We start from the raw sequence: 18732 nt of genomic DNA on the forward strand, positions 1-18732 counted from the left end.
TTCTTTCTTAGAACTACACGCCTGTGGAATTGTCTTCCGTTTTCTTGCTTTCCAGTTGACTACAATATGGTTGTCTTCAAGTCCAACGTAAACAAGTTCTTGATGAGTCGTTCCATTTAAGTTAACAAATTTACCGAATTTCCAATACTATCGATTACTATATTGTCCAATTGATTACTGTACACACTTTAACCCTTATCTTTGAGTGGCCTCTGGGCCTTGATAAATGGTGATGCCTATGTAAAAAAAAAAAAAAAAACTCCTTGATCGGTTTATATGATTTTTGGAATATAACATCTTTGTTCCTAGAGAGGTACATATGTCAGAAAGATTTTTCTTTATTTTATTTTTTTTTTTAAATAAGTATAATTCTAAAGATGCACTCTGTTTCTCTGATTAGTAATGCCACTTTTTTTAATTATATATTTAAACTAGCCTGGGTGCCCGGCGTTGCCCGGATATTTGGTATATGTTGAGAAAAATAAAAAAAGCAGTAGTAGGCAACCAGGCTCGAACCCGTGACGCAAAGGCAAAAATGAAAGTGAAAGAAAATCTGACGTCTTACCGCTACTCCATGATGCGACTGGAAGTTCAGAACGTTAAAATTAGGCAAAAAATCGACTCCCTCCTTGTAGAAAACTACCCATTTGAAGGTGAAGGAATTAATTTTTTGGGCCAATTTTTCGATATTTGGCGTCTGAGATGTCGTGCTTCAAAATGATATCAATCTTGTGAAAATCCGTCGTCTCTGTCAAAAGTTTTAGGCATATACACATACATTTATACATACATACAAACAGAGAGGTGATATTTATGCATGCATATATACAAACAGACAGGTGGTATTTATATATACATATATACAGACAGGTGCTATTTATACATGCATACAATCAGACAGGTGATATTTATGCATACATATATACAAACAGACAGGTGATATTTATGCTACATATATACAAATAGACAGGTGATATTTATGCTACATATATACAAACAGACAGGTGGTATTTATATATACATATATACAAACAGACAGGTGGTATTTATATATACATGTATACAAACAGACAGGTGGTATTTATATATACATGTATACAAACAGAAGGTGGTATTTATATATACATGTATACAAACAGACAGGTGGTATTTATATATACATGTATACAAATAGACAGGTGGTATTTATATATACATGTATACAAACAGACAGGTGGTATTTATATATACATGTATACAAACAGACAGGTGGTATTTATATATACATGTATACAAACAGACAGGTGGTATTTATATATACATGTATACAAACAGACAGGTGGTATTTATATATACATGTATACAAACAGACAGGTGGTATTTATATATACATGTATACAAACAGACAGGTGGTATTTATATATATACATACATACAAACAGACAGGTGGTATTTATATATACATGTATACAAACAGACAGGTGGTATTTATATATACATGTATACAAACAGACAGGTGGTATTTATATATGCATATATACAAACAGACAGGTGGTATTTATATATACATGTATACAAACAGACAGGTGGTATTTATATATGCATATATACAAACAGACAGGTGGTATTTATATATACATGTATACAAACAGACAGGTGGTATTTATATATACATATATACAAACAGACAGGTGGTATTTATATATACATATATACAAACAGACAGGTGGTATTTATATATACATATATACAAACAGGCAGGTGATATTTATGCATACATATATACAAACAGACAGGTGATATTAATGCATACATATATACAAACAGACAGGTGATATTAATGCATACATATATACAAACAGACAGGTGATATTAATGCATACATATATACAAACAGACAGGTGATATTAATGCATACATATATACAAACAGACAGGTGATATTAATGCATACATATATACAAACAGACAGGTGGTATTTATACATACATATATACAAACAGACAGGTGGTATTTATACATACATACATACATACAGACAGGTGATATTTATATTGTAGATGTTATTTTTGTTTCTGTAAACACATTTTAGCTTTGGATTAAAATATATCTTTCCAGTCTTTTTATTTTAGTAACTAACTTTATTTTTAACTAGCAGGGGGCATCCAGGCTTGCCAAGTCATAAAATACGCTTAGATATACAACAATTTTAAATGCCTGTACAAAAAAAAAAATAAAAAAGCCTTGGAAACTTATTGAAGGCACCTCGTATATGCTGGTGATCTTGCAAAGTAACAAGATTTTTCATCACCTCATATGCAAATGAGATGCTGCTGGTTCGAATAAAAAGCCTGTTTTCAGAGATTCTTGGAATAGCGAGTTTTGACAGTGTGTCGAATTTTGAGTAAACCCTAGAAATTGTTAGTTGAAAGTGCGGAATAGATTTAGAGAAGTGCAGAATAGTTACCAGTTGATTATTTAACCATATCTATATCCATTCTGTTTCAGACGTTAAGTACGTTAAAGTCCAGGAACGCCTCTCCGCTTGGCCTTGAACCATTAAAGCAATTTATCCTTCCGCAAAGTAAGCAAAGGTGGGCAACCTCAGCTTGTCTGTTACCAAGTATGAAGGCTCTCATTTGTGGAGATCGAAACGGTTCAGTTCACCTGTATTTAAACCAAGAAGAAGATTCCAAACTGGTAAGTGAGACAATTTATTGAGCGAAATCACATATTTACTGATCAAAACAATATCCAAGTTTGATAGTAAACAGTATTATTTAATTTGAAAATCCTAACTAAAATGTCAGTAAAAACATAAATATATCCATAAAGTGATTTTTACAGAAAGAATTAATTTTGGTACTAAAATATTTTTTCTTTAAATATGATAAATAAGAATATCCATAAATTAATTTTAAAAATAAACCTGTTTATTTACATATATTTTTGTTAAATATGTTTATTTACAAAAAGATTTTTACAAAAATAATTAATTTTGAAAATAAAATATTTTTAAAAAATAATAAATAAGAATATCCGTGAACTGTTTATTTACTTTTATTTTTTTTACATATGGTGAATTTTTTACATGAAGAGTCATTATTCGTATTTGTTAGGACGATACAAAAGTATAATGCAAGGGGAGTAATTCCTTACTTCTTTGGGCAAAGTTGCCTCCCCTTGTCCATAATCCTAAACTTTAAATTCTCGCAACTTCTCGCAAGATCAACGACCGAAAGTACAGAGTGGAGGGAAAACAGAGTGACTTTAAAAATGGAGAAATGAGCATCATCCCCGTTCGTTCCAGTTATCATACTTCGTTGTTTTTGTTTTACGGCATATCAACCCTTTTCAGGTTATTTAATGTCGAATCCAGTTATTTTGAAGAAAATTTTTTAATAGAATATATATTGTTTTCAAGTTGGTTTCTATTTAACCCATAGTTGGGACCCTAACAGATACTATTACTCCAGGTCAGAGTGGACCTGGGAGCATTGGCAATTAAAGGGTGGCTCCACACTCCCCAAAGCCCACAAACTGGGGGCTCACCATCGGATATAGTTTAAGGTCATATCCAGGACCTATCATACTTGGACTTCTAACCCTTCACGTACTATGTTTGAATTGTCGTCACGTGTGTGTGTCTTCTTAATAAACGTATATCATTATGTAACAGCAAGTGATTTTCGTATTTGTTCATAATTATTCCATTCTTTCATCACGTGCTGCAAACACCCACGTGAAGGCTGGACACCCTGCGGTAAGATATTTTATGTCATATTGATCCTAACGCATCCCACTATATAACAATCTATATATATATATATATATATATATATATATATATATAAATGTAATTCTTGGTTCGTTCGTTACCAATAAAACCATATTTCTACATTACCAATTTATTTGAAATTTTCAGACAATCTATCTTTAGAGTCGAGGAATGTTTTATGTTATTAAAATAAATTAACATCGCATATTATAAAAATATTATATGAAATAAAAATATTTTTCGTAAGCCTATTCTGCTGGACTGTTTTCTGGTAGAACTGAACTTCCGTTTCAATTCATTTCATACACCACGATTTGACGAGACGAATTACAAGATTTCATAAGTAAAAATAAAAGTCCCCTATTTTAAAAAATTAAATTCATTTGTCTATCTTTCAAATTTTTTTTTCTTTGTTATATCAGGCAAAACAAAAAAAAAATTGCTCTCAGAAGGTGCATTTTGAGTTGAAACATAAAAGTCAAATTTATTTATTGAGATTGTCAGACTGACTTCCTCATCTTGGTTGTTATAGTCACAACGTTTCGGCCGTTTTGCCCTCCGGCCTGCATCAGGTGTTTTGTATCAAACTGGGGAACCGTTTGTTAGGAGTCTCGAATCCAACCCTTTATTATTATTACGGGGGTACTGTGTTCGGACTCCAGCTAGGCTCTGGGACATATTGCTGATTCTCTGTTTTGAATGTTACTTTTCACTGCCTTCGTTCAGGATTGAACTCGGCACTTTTGGGTAACTGTAAACTTTGATACAACGTCTAGGACCACTCTGCCATATGTCACTATTACTATAAAAGTCAAAGTTGTAAAAATCATTTTTTAACAAAGTTGGCAGAACACGTTTTTTTTTTTTTTTTTTTTTTTTTTTTTTAAGCAGTTGTTTCGATATATGAAAATAGTAACTTTTTTATTTATGGAGGCGTGAGCATCATTCCCGTTCGTTCCTGTTATCATACTTGGACTTCTAACCTTTCACGTACTATGTTTGAATTGTCGTTACGTGTGTGTGTCTTCATAATAAACGTTATGTAACAGCGAGTGATTTTCTTATTTGTTCATAATTGTTCCACTCTTTCATCACGTGCCACAAATATACCCACATGAAGGCTGGACACCCTGTGGTAAGATATTTTATGTCATATTGATCCTAATGCATTCCACTATATAACAGTGTGTGTGTGGAAAAATTCTTTATTCACTAACATTTTCTTTTAATATATACCAACAATTATTAAAAAAAGCTCAATGTAATTACAGAGCATATAGTGAATGAATGACAAAAGTCTATATTCCAAAATTCAGTATGTTGACCATCTTACAATTTATTCTTTATAAAGTAAAGTTATTATAACAAAAATTTATTTGAAAATACACCATTTGAAATAGCTGTTTGAGGCAAGAAGCTATTAGAGTAGAAAGCTTTCTGGCATTTAGGGACCTCAACAGTGAAGAGGTGTGATTTTGTTGCTAAGTGAGTTTGTCAGGGGTATGTACATCGAGGGGGCATAAGTGCAACGAGTTCATCAGAGCACATTCTATTAAAATACTTGTAAAACAGGCACAGGGCTACAATATTGCGGTGATGGGACAGGGGTTGGAGCTTAGTTGAGAAAGTGGGACCTATTAGAGTGCAAGGGTTATTTATTTTATTTTTGTATTACGTGTTATTCACCCCAAATTAGGCATATTACCACTTGGACGTAAAGGGCTACTATTTGGGACCGTAGCTATAGACACGCTACATAGGGAGTTGAGCAGCAAGATGTCTATTCACTTTACATTTAAATTTCTGCATGTCAGTATAGTCAGGGAAGCAGGTAACAGGGAGGGAATTCCAAAGGCTAGCAGGAAAGAAGGTATTAGAATATATGACTTTCTGACATGTAGAGACCAGTGAAGAGGTGGGATTTTGTTGCTAAACAGGCGTTGTCGCAGGTATTTATGTCAAAGGGGTACAAGCGTTACAAGTTTGTCAGACCACATTACATAAACGTACTTGTAAAAGAGGGTACTGGGATGTGATATTGAGGTGATGGGACAGGGGTTGGAGCTTGGTTGATAGTATGGGGCCGATTAAATTTGAGACTCTTTTTTTTTTTTTTTTTTTTTTTTTTTTGACCCTGTCTAAGCGCGAAGGGCTAGTAGTAGATGCAGCAGCTCAGATCCGGCAACAATACTCCATGCATGGGCGAATGGTGACCTTGTAAAGATACATGATATTGTCGGGTGTGAGTAGTTTTTCTAGCATGGTAGAGGGAGCCCACCTTCTTTGCAGCAGCCTTGGCAATGTCTTCAATGTATTTGTTCCAATTCATGTTTGATTTTTTCTTTTTTTTTTTTTTTTAGGCACAAAGTCATAAACAGAGTTTCTATAAAATCCACGGCAAAGCCGGTGTGACAGACGTACGTAGCCATAATGGTTACATCTTCACCGCGGGCAGAGATGGCCAATACCGACAATTTAATTTGTCCGACGACAATACCCTCCAGTTGCTAAACAGTAATAAAGTAAGTGCAGAGAAAACCATTTCAATTTTTATTTTACTTGTTGAATATGTTATCTATTCCTCTTTTTTTTTTACTTGGGAGTCACCACTTATCAAGGCTTGAAGACCACTCGAGGATAAGAGTTAATGAATGTAAGGTGGTAGTGTAGTAATTGTTAACAGTGTAAATTGGGTAGAATTTTATTATTTAAGCGGACGGCTTTACAAGAATTTGTTTACATTGGATTTGATGGCTACTATATTGTAATCAGCTGGGAAGCAGGCAAGTTGAACAGTGTCCCATAGGCAGGCAGTTCTAGGAAAGAATCTTTGTTCATGGAATCTACGTTTAGATTTAGGCACAGATAGTGAGGCAAATTGTATGTAGTAGGTTGTAGCTAGTCAAGTGTTTTTTTTTAAGGTTTGGCAAAGGGAGATCATAGATTGGAGCTCAGTCGAGCACTTACCATGAAAATAACGTCTTATTTTGTTACTCTCTCTTTTCGTTTATTAATAGTGAATGGCAATCAAGAAAAGAAAGAATAAATTGATTTTATTACGGGATAGAGAGAGACGGACAGAGTGTGTGTGTGGCAGGTAGGCAGAAACTGATGTAACAGTAATAAACATGAATACGTCCGGGTTCCTCCTCACAAGAACATCATCAATCTATATATATAAAAGCGAAAATGTATGTATGTATGTTCGCTTTTTCTGTGTGTCTACAAAAGGCTTCTTTCAGAGAAGCGGTCGGTCGGTTCACAACTTTTTAAAACTTTTTATATCACATATAAATCGTAATATCTCACAGTTAACAACCAAGCTCGCCTGTCTATTTAATTTTCTCGATTTCGGGAAGATAAATATTCAATATTTGTCGCTCGCCGCATGTGGGTTAGTCTTTTTCCTATAACATCTTGGGGGAGAGAAAAAAAAGCGTTCAGCAGTAAATGAATACTATCCCGCAGTCAAACTTGACCTCATTAACTCATTAAAATGGGCACCTGCTAAATCCAACTAATTAAATAAATTCAAACGTGTTTCCGTTAGCATCTTGTGGTGGGGCAATGGTTAACATTGCACTTTTTTTTTTTTTCACACTTTAATTTACAACTGTTACGTTGCGCAAGGACCCCAGGTTGGGAACGGTAGTAGTTAGTAAGTTCCCCGCTGCAACAAAAACCTAGTAGCTGACTTTTACTGATCGTCTAGTTTGTTTAGGACTTTGGTTGTCATGGCAACTGCTAAAACAGCAGAGTTATTTCCCCCTTCACCGTACATTTTTTTTTTCTTACTCGCTCGTCAGCTGTCAGCCGCTTGTCATAATACTGTTGCCGGCTGAAAAAAAATTAACATGCACACAACAATCAGACGTAACTCAGCACACCAATCAAGACGTAAGACACAATGGCTTTTTGTATAAAAATATATTTTGTTATAGAAATATTTTTCTCCTTCAGTACATAAATGATTTTCAACAGTTCACAGTTTCGACGGTGCGGCTTGCTTCTTTGTCATTCAGTGATGGAGAGGGGGGGGAAGAGACGTTACACACTCGACAACGCACTTCTTCTGTGGTCCTCAGACCAGCTCCTTCTGCTGGACTCCAAAAATCACGTCATTATATTCACATGATTTTTGTTCGGTATTTTTCCATTCCACTGGTCGATCAACTCTGTTATCGATAATGGATCACGCATTTCCCGGTCACGTTTTAAGTTTTGTTGACAATGCATTGGCTGCATCTGACCCAGAGACTCGGTAACCCATTTCTCTTCAGCTGATCGACTATTGAATTTGTTTATACACGTGCGTCACCACCTCGTGCCAGCTTTACATGACAGTCCGATCCTCCATTGTAGTGCAACGAATGTCACGTTTCAGCCAAAAATGCGTCTCCCCACAAACCTTCACTTTTGTAAACAAAAAAATCGTCGTCCGATTTCTCGATTTGTTTACGACGTAATTATTTTTGCCGCTTCGGCTGGTGAACAATCGATATTCGATGCCCACCTTTCAAATCTTTTTCTTTTTTTTTTTTTAAGGAAGTTTTTATTTTCACAGTTATGTATCGAATGGTCCCAGCCATCCATTACATAACACAACTTTGCCTCAAGGGTTCGGGTTCGATCCGCATACTTACTTTTTTTTTAACCCCCCCCCCTCAAGCACCCGGGCAACGCCGGGTACCCCTCGCTAGTAGTTGAATGTTATTTGTATTGTTTCAACTATTGTTCTCATCTTCAGTGTTATTCTCGCAACGTTTCGGCCGATGTAACCTCAAACTTTCTTCCCTTCTTCAAATGTATCTTGTTGAACTCGTGGGAATCTTTCCGTCAAACTCAATAATTTGTACAGAACTTTGGACAGATGTAGCACAATGATGTAGCCCCTTTTAAGGGAGCTGGGGGCTTCTACATTAATAACCCCTATATCTAGCTTCTAACCTTGTGCCTGACTTTGTGATGAAGTTAAAAACGTTTCATGCGGGTGTTTTGTGGGTTTGGGAACGTTAGATCATGTCGGTTGGGTTTGAATGACAGGTGTTATTAAGAACTGATTATGTAATGTTATAAATTGAATTTAAAAAGAAATTCTTAATGCTGCAATATTTTAAGTTATAAATTTATTATATTTTTTACTAAAATATCTTGTCCTTTTCTTTTCCAGTTTTAACAACTAGTCCTTTACTTTTCCATGTTTAAGCTTAACCATATTACTTTTCATGCTTGCATTTTTCTATTGCAATCCATGATTTTTTTCCAGGCTTCACTTGTTCTTTGTTTAATTTCAGTCTTATTTTTTGTCCCCCATAAACATAACATACACATATGTAATAAAAATGTACGGCACTCATCTGCTTTCAGTAAATCCCCCCCCCCAATAATCTCCCATTCATGCTTTCCTTCTTTCTGTTTCACTTATTACTCCTCGTTTCGTGAGAGCAGTGAATTAGTAGCAACAGTAGTAGCTGAAGCGACGTGGTTGCTATGGAAACCAGTCATAAAAAAACGTCGCTCCTTACATGTTTTTATGATTTTGAACACCAGTACATTCAACCTAACTTTTGTTTTACTGAACGAAAATTGAAATTTTTTTTTCCTACAATATAGCTGAGAAGGTGATCCATAAACTGTAATAATTGTTTGAAATTTGGTCGAAGAATGAGTGAGCGCTGAAACTTTAAAGCAGTTCTAAATGACTAAAACTGCCACTTAACCATATATTCAAGCATTACGGTATATGAATATATGAATACATTCTGATTCCTCCTCAAGAATATGATTGACAATTGAAGGTAATTCATATTATTTGGATTCTTCCGACTACTGTTCTCGTTTTGAGTGTTATTATCACAGCGTTTCGATCGATGTAACCTCGGACCTTCTTCAGGTGCATCCTGTCAAACTGGGAAACCTGCATAAAATTTCCAACAGAACTCTTTATTTAATTCGCAGTTGGTAACAGGCTCTCGCTCCGTCAGCGTTCATGACTTCTCTAGAACTGCAATCAACAAGGACCAGATCATTACAGGAATGCTCTAATTTCTAATGCTGTTGATTTTGGGAGAGCGGACGACCGCTTGAAATATAAAAATTAAATATCAAAAACAACATTGTTTTATACTTAATACACACCACACCACCTTGAAATTATATATATAATCAACAGATTATATATATACATATATATATATATATATATATATATATATATATATATATATAGTGGAAATGGTAATTAATAAAAACTGAAGTGCTCAATACTGTTGTAGAGCAAATATGTGTTTTATATATGTAGCTTCCTCAGACTTTTACAGAAAAAAAAAAAAGTCTGAGGAAGCTACAGACGGCCAAAAAAAACGGCCAGGTAGCTGAAACAATAATGTAACTTAACAGAAAGATATGGTAATAAAAAATAAAACGCATATATATATATATATCTGTTGATTTGGGGGGGGGGGGGCAGTTTGAGGCATGACTATGAGTTTTGCAACCTTAAATGATGAGTTTCTGGAAAGAAAATGGAAACCATCTACCATTATGGGACGAATAAAAATTAGACAGAGGAACGGTGGAGAGTAAGAATACTGAAAGAAGCAGCACATATGCTGGGGAATAACCAACTGCTAAGTAGACCTAGTATAGAATTCAAGACAATATGGGAACCAGTAATTATAAACAATAGATAATATATACAAATAATAAGTAAAAACATTAATATATACAAGCAATAAGTATAGAGATAGATATGCATTAATATATAGTAATAATTAGTTTACTGTCTTAGATGTATACAAATAATATGTATAAACATTAATATATATAGATAGATATACGATAATATATAGTAATAATTAGTAATAAATGGTGATATTTACAACTAGAAATAAAAATAGGTTTAAGGCTCCTAAAATTCGTACTAGAATTGTCCGCAAGGACCCGTGGCGCAGTGGTTAGAGTACTGGGAAAAATCAATAGTAAAAGTGATATCCTCCTGAAGGTTGAAGGTTCAATCCTCAGTGTGGGCGACCGAAATATACATTTGCGAATTACTTAAGACCTCTATCCAGTCATGGCTGACGGAACAAGAGCACGCTACCCCTGTGAAGTAAATAAAATTGTCCAAAATTCCGTCCAAATTCCCGAGTCCGAGAGAAACAGTCCCGAGTTCAACAAGATACACCTGAAGAAGGTTGGAGGTTACATCGGCTGAAACGTTGTGAAAACAATGGTCTAAAGAATCTAAATAATACGAATAACCAACCCTCATCTCAAAAATTCAGAAACGTCAATTTCCTATCTGTGAAAGATGTTGCCACAAGACTGCTTCCCTGGAGGTTGCAGCATGATCCTGTTTAAATCCAATGTTAACAAACACTTGTTATAAACCGTTTTCATATGGAATCAAATTGTTTTCATTCTGTTCATCATTTTCAATCCTCTGATAATTCCTCATCTTGTGATGACTCATTAGTATAAAAAAATCCTCTCATAATATTCTTCATCATTCAACTGACAATCTATCCATCTCTTTAACCTTATCTTCGAGTGGCTTTTAGCCTTGATAAGTGATGACTCATTAGTATAAAAAAAAATATCAGAGAAATGCGTTTCTCTACTTTTCCTTTCCTTTTTTTCCTCTTTTCTTCCTTTCTTTTCAAATGACAGCAATAGATCCTTAAAACATGTTAACTTAATTTCTAGTGGAAATTTCCTAATCCTGCTTAATCTACTTTATGGTTGAAATTTCCAATTCTTCCATGTCATCCAACACAACATTAAAAAGGTGTGGGAACTTTTCAAAAATTATCAATTGTCCAGGGATGCAATTGTCCAGGACACAACTGTCCATTTTTTTTTTCTCAATTTGTGCTTAAATTACTACAATGAAAAAATATAACCCTAACCAAAGAACACTATCTGTGCCTAAATCTAAATGCAGATTCCATGAACAAAGCTTCTTTCCTAGAACTGCCTGCCTATGGGACACTGTTCCACTGGCCTGCTTCCCAGCTGATTACAATATAATAGCCATCAAATCCAATGTAAACAAATTCTTGTTAAGCCGTCCTCTTAAATAATAAAATTCTACCCAATTTACACTGTAAACAATTACTACACTACCACCTTACATTCATTAACCTGTATCCTCGAGTGGTCTTCAGGCCTTGATAAGTGGTGACTCTCTTGTAAAAAATAAAAAAACAAAAATATTTCCCTTCTTCCCAAAATGGAATTATGCTTTTTTGTTTCGGGTGGGTCATAACTGATCCAAAACATTTTTATTTTTCCAGGTTTTCAAAGGTTTTGAATGGATCGACCAACTTCTCTTTGACGAGGATGAAGAACTTCTAATCTTGGGATTCCATTCTGTGAGTATTCGTCACTTTTCTGCAAATCATTTCCAAATATCAGTCATGTTCTTACGGATGTGAATTCTTCCCTTTTTTATATGGCACGATCACGTTGACACACCCGGTTCTCACCAGATCACCGAAGTTAACTTACGGGGGAAGATGTACGCCCTGAAACAAGACAGAAAACAACACAAAACTACTGTCTTTACTTGTTTTTCTGAGATTCTATGGCTCTACAATTTGAGGCACTGTTAAAATAGCAAGTGTGCTGCATACATGTGTTTTTTTTTTAATCTAGAAAACGATTTCCACTTGAATTGATAAAATTTCTCAAGGTCCTCCACTTTTTGCTCGTAATCAAAATCATTTTTTTTGCTTAAAAATAAGAAGAGGCTGATCTCTAGCAAATTCGTAGTAGATTCACAGTCCGTTCTCGGACAGCAAGTAGATTCACAGTCCGCTTTTTCTTAGATTTAAAGTTTACTCTCTCTCTCTCGGACAGCTGGTAGATTTGCAGTCCACTTCCTTGGACAGCTGGTAGATTTGCAGTCCACTTCCTTGGACAGCTGGTAGATTTGCAGTCCACTTCCTTGGACAGCTGGTAGATTTGCAGTCCACTTCCTTGGACAGCTGGTAGATTTGCGATCTGCTCTCTTTTGGACAGCTGGTAAATTCGCAGCAGCATTTTTTAAGATTCCACTAAACTCACTTTCAACTAGTGATGGAATGATTCCAATATTTTGCCCTATTCCAATACAATTACTGATTCTGTTCTAACTTCTCGATTCTGATATAATTACTATTTAAATTCCCAAATATCAAGTTCTTTTTGTTGAATGATAGAGGATTGGATTCCCACAAAAAAAAAAATGTGTAGAATGTAAAAATACATTTACAGGTGTGACTTATAAATTTTAGTTTTACTGATATTTTCAAATCAATGAGTATCTTTTTTTTTTCTTTTTTTTTTTACATGGAGTTCACCACTTATGAAGGCCCTATGGCCACTCAGGGATAAGGGTTATTGTGTGTACAGTAATCAAAGGGATAGTGTAGCAATAGTATTGGAGAATTGGTAAGGTGTCATTACTTGGGGGGGGGGCGGTTCATCAGGAATTTGTTTGTGTTGGACTTTAAGACATCCAGGTTGAAGTCGGGAGGGAAACAGGCAAGCGGAACAGAGTTCCACAGGCGTGCAGTTCTAAGAAAGAAGCTTTGTTCATGATATCTACGTTTTGATTTAGGCACAGATAGGGAGTGGGGAAAATTATTGACGGTGGTTTCAGCTAGTCGGGTGTTTTCTGAGAAAGATTGGTGAGGGAGGACCAGAGAATGGAGCTCAGACGAGCACCTGCCATGGAAATAACGATAGAACAATGACAGGCTCGCTATGTCTCTTCTGTGGGAAAGAGGTTGCAGGGTAGAGAAAAGGGCATCCCCCACCAAGCCACGGCGTCTATTTTGTACTCCGTCAAGGCAGGATAAGCTGTTTTTTGCAGCCCCCGCCCAGATGTGGCAGCAGTACTCCATCTTTGGATGTACTTGGCTCTTATATAGATAGAGAATTGCATCATTAGTGAGATATCTTCTGGAGCGGTAGAAGGATCCCACCATTTTCCCAGCGACCTTGGACACAGACTTGATGTATGTGTTCCATTTAAAATCAGGTGTAAAGGTCAAATCCTGGGGCCTCCCTTAGACGAGAGCCATCTATTTCAATTGATGCCAGATGGGGATCAGAGCGTTTATGATGTAGAGATAGGAGCTTGGTCTTAGATGCATTAAAGCTAACCAGCCACCTCTTTCCCCACTGTACCACGCGCTCAAGATCAGAGGAGAGAGAATCAGAGAGAACATCATCATTTACGGCCTTTGATGTGTTGCCATAGATGGTCGTGTCATCAGCATAGATGCCAACGAAAGATTTTAGTATGTGTTTTGGGAGATCATTGATGTAGATCAGGAAGAGAGTTGGGCCCAGTATGGACCCTTGAGGGACTCCAGCATTAATACTGTGGGCCTCTGATTTCTGTCCATCAACAACTACTCTTATGAGCCTATCTGAGAGAAATGACTTAATGATAGAGAAAACATTTCCAGTTATACCGTAGCTGGAAATCTTGTGTAGTAGGCCTTTATGCTAAACCTTATCGAAGGCCTTTGATATGTCGAGAGCAATTGCCCTAGAAATGAAGCCTTTGTCGAGAGATTCGCTAATCCTATGAGATATAGCCGTTAGCACATCTGCTGTAGATCTAGCAGAGTGGAAACCATATTGCGTGTCGCTAAGAAGGTTATTTCTGCTGAGGTGGTTGACTACTTCTCTATTTATTGTGGATTTCAGCAACTTACTCATGACACACAGGAGACTTATTGGTTTGTACTGAGAGGGGGATGACTTATCACCTGAATTCTTAAATACAGGGCATACTGATGAGGTTTTCCAGGGTGTTGGAAAGCACTTCTCCTTAAGGCAACGCTTAAACAGTTTGGAAAGTATGGGGGCAAGTTCTGGTTGTAATTTTTTTAACACTATAATTGGAATACCGTCGGGACCAGTTGCTTTGCTGGAGTCAAGGTTCTTGATTAGCTTGGCGACCTCACGCACAGATATTTGTATGTTGCATAGCGTGTTGTCTGTTATAGGAGGGAATATGGGGAGTTGATGGCCTTCGTCACACAGGGTAGGATTTGCCGCAAAGTTTTTGGCAAATAGTTTGGCCTTGTCAGATACTGTCGATATGACCTCTGGTCCATTAATAATGGTTGGGATAGAGCGCACGTTTCTGTTCAAGATCCTATTTGCTATTTGCCAGAACTGGTGGGAACCAAACCGCTGCTCAGCTACTTTGGACTTAACGGATTGCGCATATAGTTCTCTTGCATTTTTTATTACTCTTTTACAGTGGTTGCTGGCGGTTCTGAAAGCAGCTTTAGTTTCAGTGCATCTATTACGTTGGTAGCTATGGAAAAAGTGATTTCTGTGTGCGATGGCAGCAGCACATTCGGGGGAGAACCATGGCTGGCTGTTAGGTTTTTGTTGGAATTTTTTAGATGGTATGAATTGGTCTATGCCTACAAGTAACCATTCGGTCAGATCTGATACTATAGAGGACACATCCTTTTTAAACATGGAATGGAGAGGGAGATCAGATATGAATGTACGGAAGCTATCCCAGTCCGCCATAAAGTATCGGTATACAGTACGGTGGAGAGGTACGTCTGTAGATTTATTATATTTCATTTTTATCTTAACTGATACAACACAGTGGTCGGAGGATCCTAGAGGAGATAGAACGGAACATGAGCATAGCTCAGGGGAAGTAGATAGGAAAAGGTCTAGGAGGCTTGCGAACTGACCGGTACTATCGGGCACGCGGATGGGCTCGCGGACAATTCTGAGTGAGGTCATAGGCAATGGCAAAATCATGACAGGACCTCCCCTCCTTATCAGTCTTATTTGAGTGGGTCAGCCATTCCACATTATGGACATTGAAGTCACCACAAATGTGAATGTTAGCCGAGGGATGAGCAGACAGGATGTGGTCAATTTTTTCTGATATACTCTTAAAGACAGTAACTCCACTGTTGTGGGGGCAATAGAGGGCAAATATAAATGCGGTGGTGTAAGCAAGTGCAACCCGGAAGCACATATAAGGTAGATTAGGGTCTTCTCTGGAGATATCCCTGCCACATGGGAAGCCATCTTTAATGTAGGCACATATTCCATGCCCGTGGCGATCTTGGGGGTCAGATTTAGATGTTAGGTTAGAGTATCCTTTAATTATGAACTCATCTAGGGAGGTGGTCGGCCCTATTCCAGTTTTGCTTAGAAAGAATATGTCAGGTTTCATCTCCTGTAATTGGGTTTCAACTTCTGGAAGGTTAGAACGTAGACCCCTGATGTTGGAGAAGGAGATATGGTAATAGGGGTCTACGTAGGAGGATGGGGTTCTAGGTTTATTCGTGTTTTCTTTTTTGAGATATTTCATGTTGAGGATTTTTGGGTTTGTGGAACAGGTCAGCATACTTGGTTAGAGCAGAACAGAGAGGGAAAGTAAGAGAGGAAAGATAGGAATTTTTTTTTTTTTTTTTGTAGCACATGATAAGGTAAAGCCGTAACAATTACCCACTAGTATGGCATCGAGAGGCCCCACCAGAGACTACTGCATGGTCCAGAATCCATTCACCAAATGGCAATACAGCAGCCCCAGTACTTTGCACCTGCTGATAGGACAGCCTCCTTAGTGGTTATTCCAAGGTTCGGGTCCCCGACTATCAGGCGGTTAACGTCAGCCCAGATGAAAACGTTTACCTCCAGCACCTTTACTAGTGACATGGCCGCAAGGATAGACATAGACAGAAAATTTCCGACATCTCAGACTACTGTTCACGAAGTACTACCAACCTGGGAAGCAGCTTTTTCTTCACCCTTTGTCAGAAACATCACTCATTGGAAATGAGGACTGAGGGACAAAAAAGGAGAAGCGAGAGTTATTGGAGCCGATAACACATCCACTGCATTATCGACTCTCCATTAAAAAAAAAAAAAAAAAAAAAGGAAAACGGTAAGAGGGACTTATTTATATCTACTTAGTATAAGTCCTTTGCCCATTCCCAATTTAGAATAGAATTTGACGATAGTCTCCCCTCCCATATCAATCCGTGGAAGTTTTTTTTTAAATTAAAAAAAAATTTTTTTTTTTTGCTTTTGGTTCCTCGCGATAGAACCTTCGAGATTAAACTTATAATTACGTTTCAATAATGCAACTTGTGAGGTCAGCTTATGTTTTTAGATTGGGGGCATCTTATTTAAAGGCTAGTTTAGGATAATACCAGACGTATTTAACAAAAAAAGTTTAAAATACGAGTAATAAGACATGATAGGTAATGTTAAGGGGTTTCAAGTTTTAGTAAGCCTGCAATAAGAGAACAAAGATAAATAAATAAATTATATATAATACACAAAAATTGGCAAAATTAAGACAGCATACATTTCAACAGTTATGGATAAAGTTTTTAACTTAGCTATGAAGGCACCAACTCTTTTTTCTGAGGTCATCTCGAAAACTGACTAGTAGCTAGCACGCTTGGGTTGTTCTGGTACTTAAGGGATGTGGTGGGTGTGGGGGTTAAATGCTTTTAACTTTTTTTTTTTTTTTCCATTATTTTATTTATTTTTTATATTTTTATCATTTAATCATTAATACAAACCGGGGAAAATTAAGTTTTAAAAAAAAAACAATCGTTTTGGGCATCGGAAAATTTGCACAATTTTTTACGATCCGGATACCCCAAAAATTCTGAATTTTTTTTTCAATTCCCAATTTGGATACCAATTAACAGTCCAAACACCTCTATTAATTATATAGTAACAAAATAAAATTGAGGAATAATATTTACTAGACATAGGCTGGTGATAACCTATCCATTTGAAACAATTGTGTCGAATATTCCATTTTCATACTAAGAGGATTTAGTATAATATAGATACTTGCTTTTTTTTTTTTTGTAAAAGACAAATTTTATCGTTTGGAGCTGTGCCAAATCCCAGAAGCTTTTAGAGATTTCCTGCGGCGGCGGACACCGTGGATGGAGCTGTCAACTCAGAGAAGACTCTGCTCGTTTTGTTTACATCAAAGCAAGAGACGTCGTCGTTTGCAAAGCGAAAATCCCATCAAACCAAAAAGTGATCAAGGTAAGATAGTAAGTTCTATAATAAGAAAAATATCTTTTTTTTTTAATTGCTTAAGTGACTAAGATGATAACTACCTACAACCAAGATGAACCCAAGTTTCGGCTGTGGAAATTTTTTTTAGTCTTTTATTCATAACAAATTATAAGATTAAAATTTGAATAGTAACAGAATTGAGTGTCTGAGCTTTGAGTGAAATAAACAAAAATTTCCACCATTTCTTTAAGCAAAAGTGAAATTTTCAGTTTTTTTTAATTAAATTTCTGCAGTTTCCTGGAGCAAAAATGTAATATGGGTGGTTTCTGAGAGCATAATTTTTGCAGTTCCCTGAAGTGTAATTTTTACGTTTCCTTGGAGTGTAATTTCTGCTGTTCCCTGGAGTGTAATTTCTGCTGTTCCCTGGAGTGTAATTTCTGCTGTTCCCTGGAGTGTAATTTCTACTGTTCTATGAAGTGTAATTTTTGCGTTTCCTTTGAGCATAATTTTTGCCGTTCCCTGAAGTGTAATTTTTATATTTCCCTGGAGTGTGATTTCTGCTGTTCTATGGAGTGTAATTTTTGCTGTTTCCTGAAGTGTAATTTTTACTGTTCTATGAAGTGTAATTTTTGCAGTCCCCTGGAGTGTAATTTTTGTGGGTCTCTGGAATGTAATTTCTACAGTTCTCTAAAATGCAATTTCTACAGTTGTCTGGAGTGTAATACCTACAATTTTCTGATGTAAACTTCAATGGGTCCCCAAAGTCAGAGTGAAATTTCCACAAGTCCCTAAAGTAAAATATCCATGATTTCCTGTAGCGAAATATCTATGTGTCTCAAAAGTGAAAATTGCTTAATATTTTTCAATGATTTTTAATGTTTTTCAATATTTTTCTTTAATGTTTTTCAATATTTTTCAATATTTTTCAATGTTTTTTAATGTTTT

General features: G+C 36.2%; 1 protein-coding gene across 1 annotated transcript in view; it reads left to right on the forward strand.

Annotated features, from left to right (window-relative positions):
• LOC145267019 (tRNA (34-2'-O)-methyltransferase regulator WDR6-like) overlaps positions 1-18732 on the forward strand; it is a 97717-nt gene that overhangs the window by 55775 nt on the left and 23210 nt on the right. The window contains exons 14-17 of the mRNA XM_080122935.1: positions 2487-2678; positions 6117-6278; positions 12054-12131; positions 17635-17814. Of these exons, the coding sequence (XP_079979061.1) occupies positions 2487-2678; positions 6117-6278; positions 12054-12131; positions 17635-17814 (612 nt within the window). The remainder of the gene's footprint in view (positions 1-2486; positions 2679-6116; positions 6279-12053; positions 12132-17634; positions 17815-18732) is intronic.

The sequence above is a fragment of the Euprymna scolopes genome, chromosome 42 (genome assembly GCF_053919585.1).
Source record: "Euprymna scolopes isolate OS-2025 chromosome 42, ASM5391958v1, whole genome shotgun sequence".
In the NCBI taxonomy this organism is placed as follows: Eukaryota; Metazoa; Mollusca; class Cephalopoda; order Sepiida; family Sepiolidae; genus Euprymna; species Euprymna scolopes.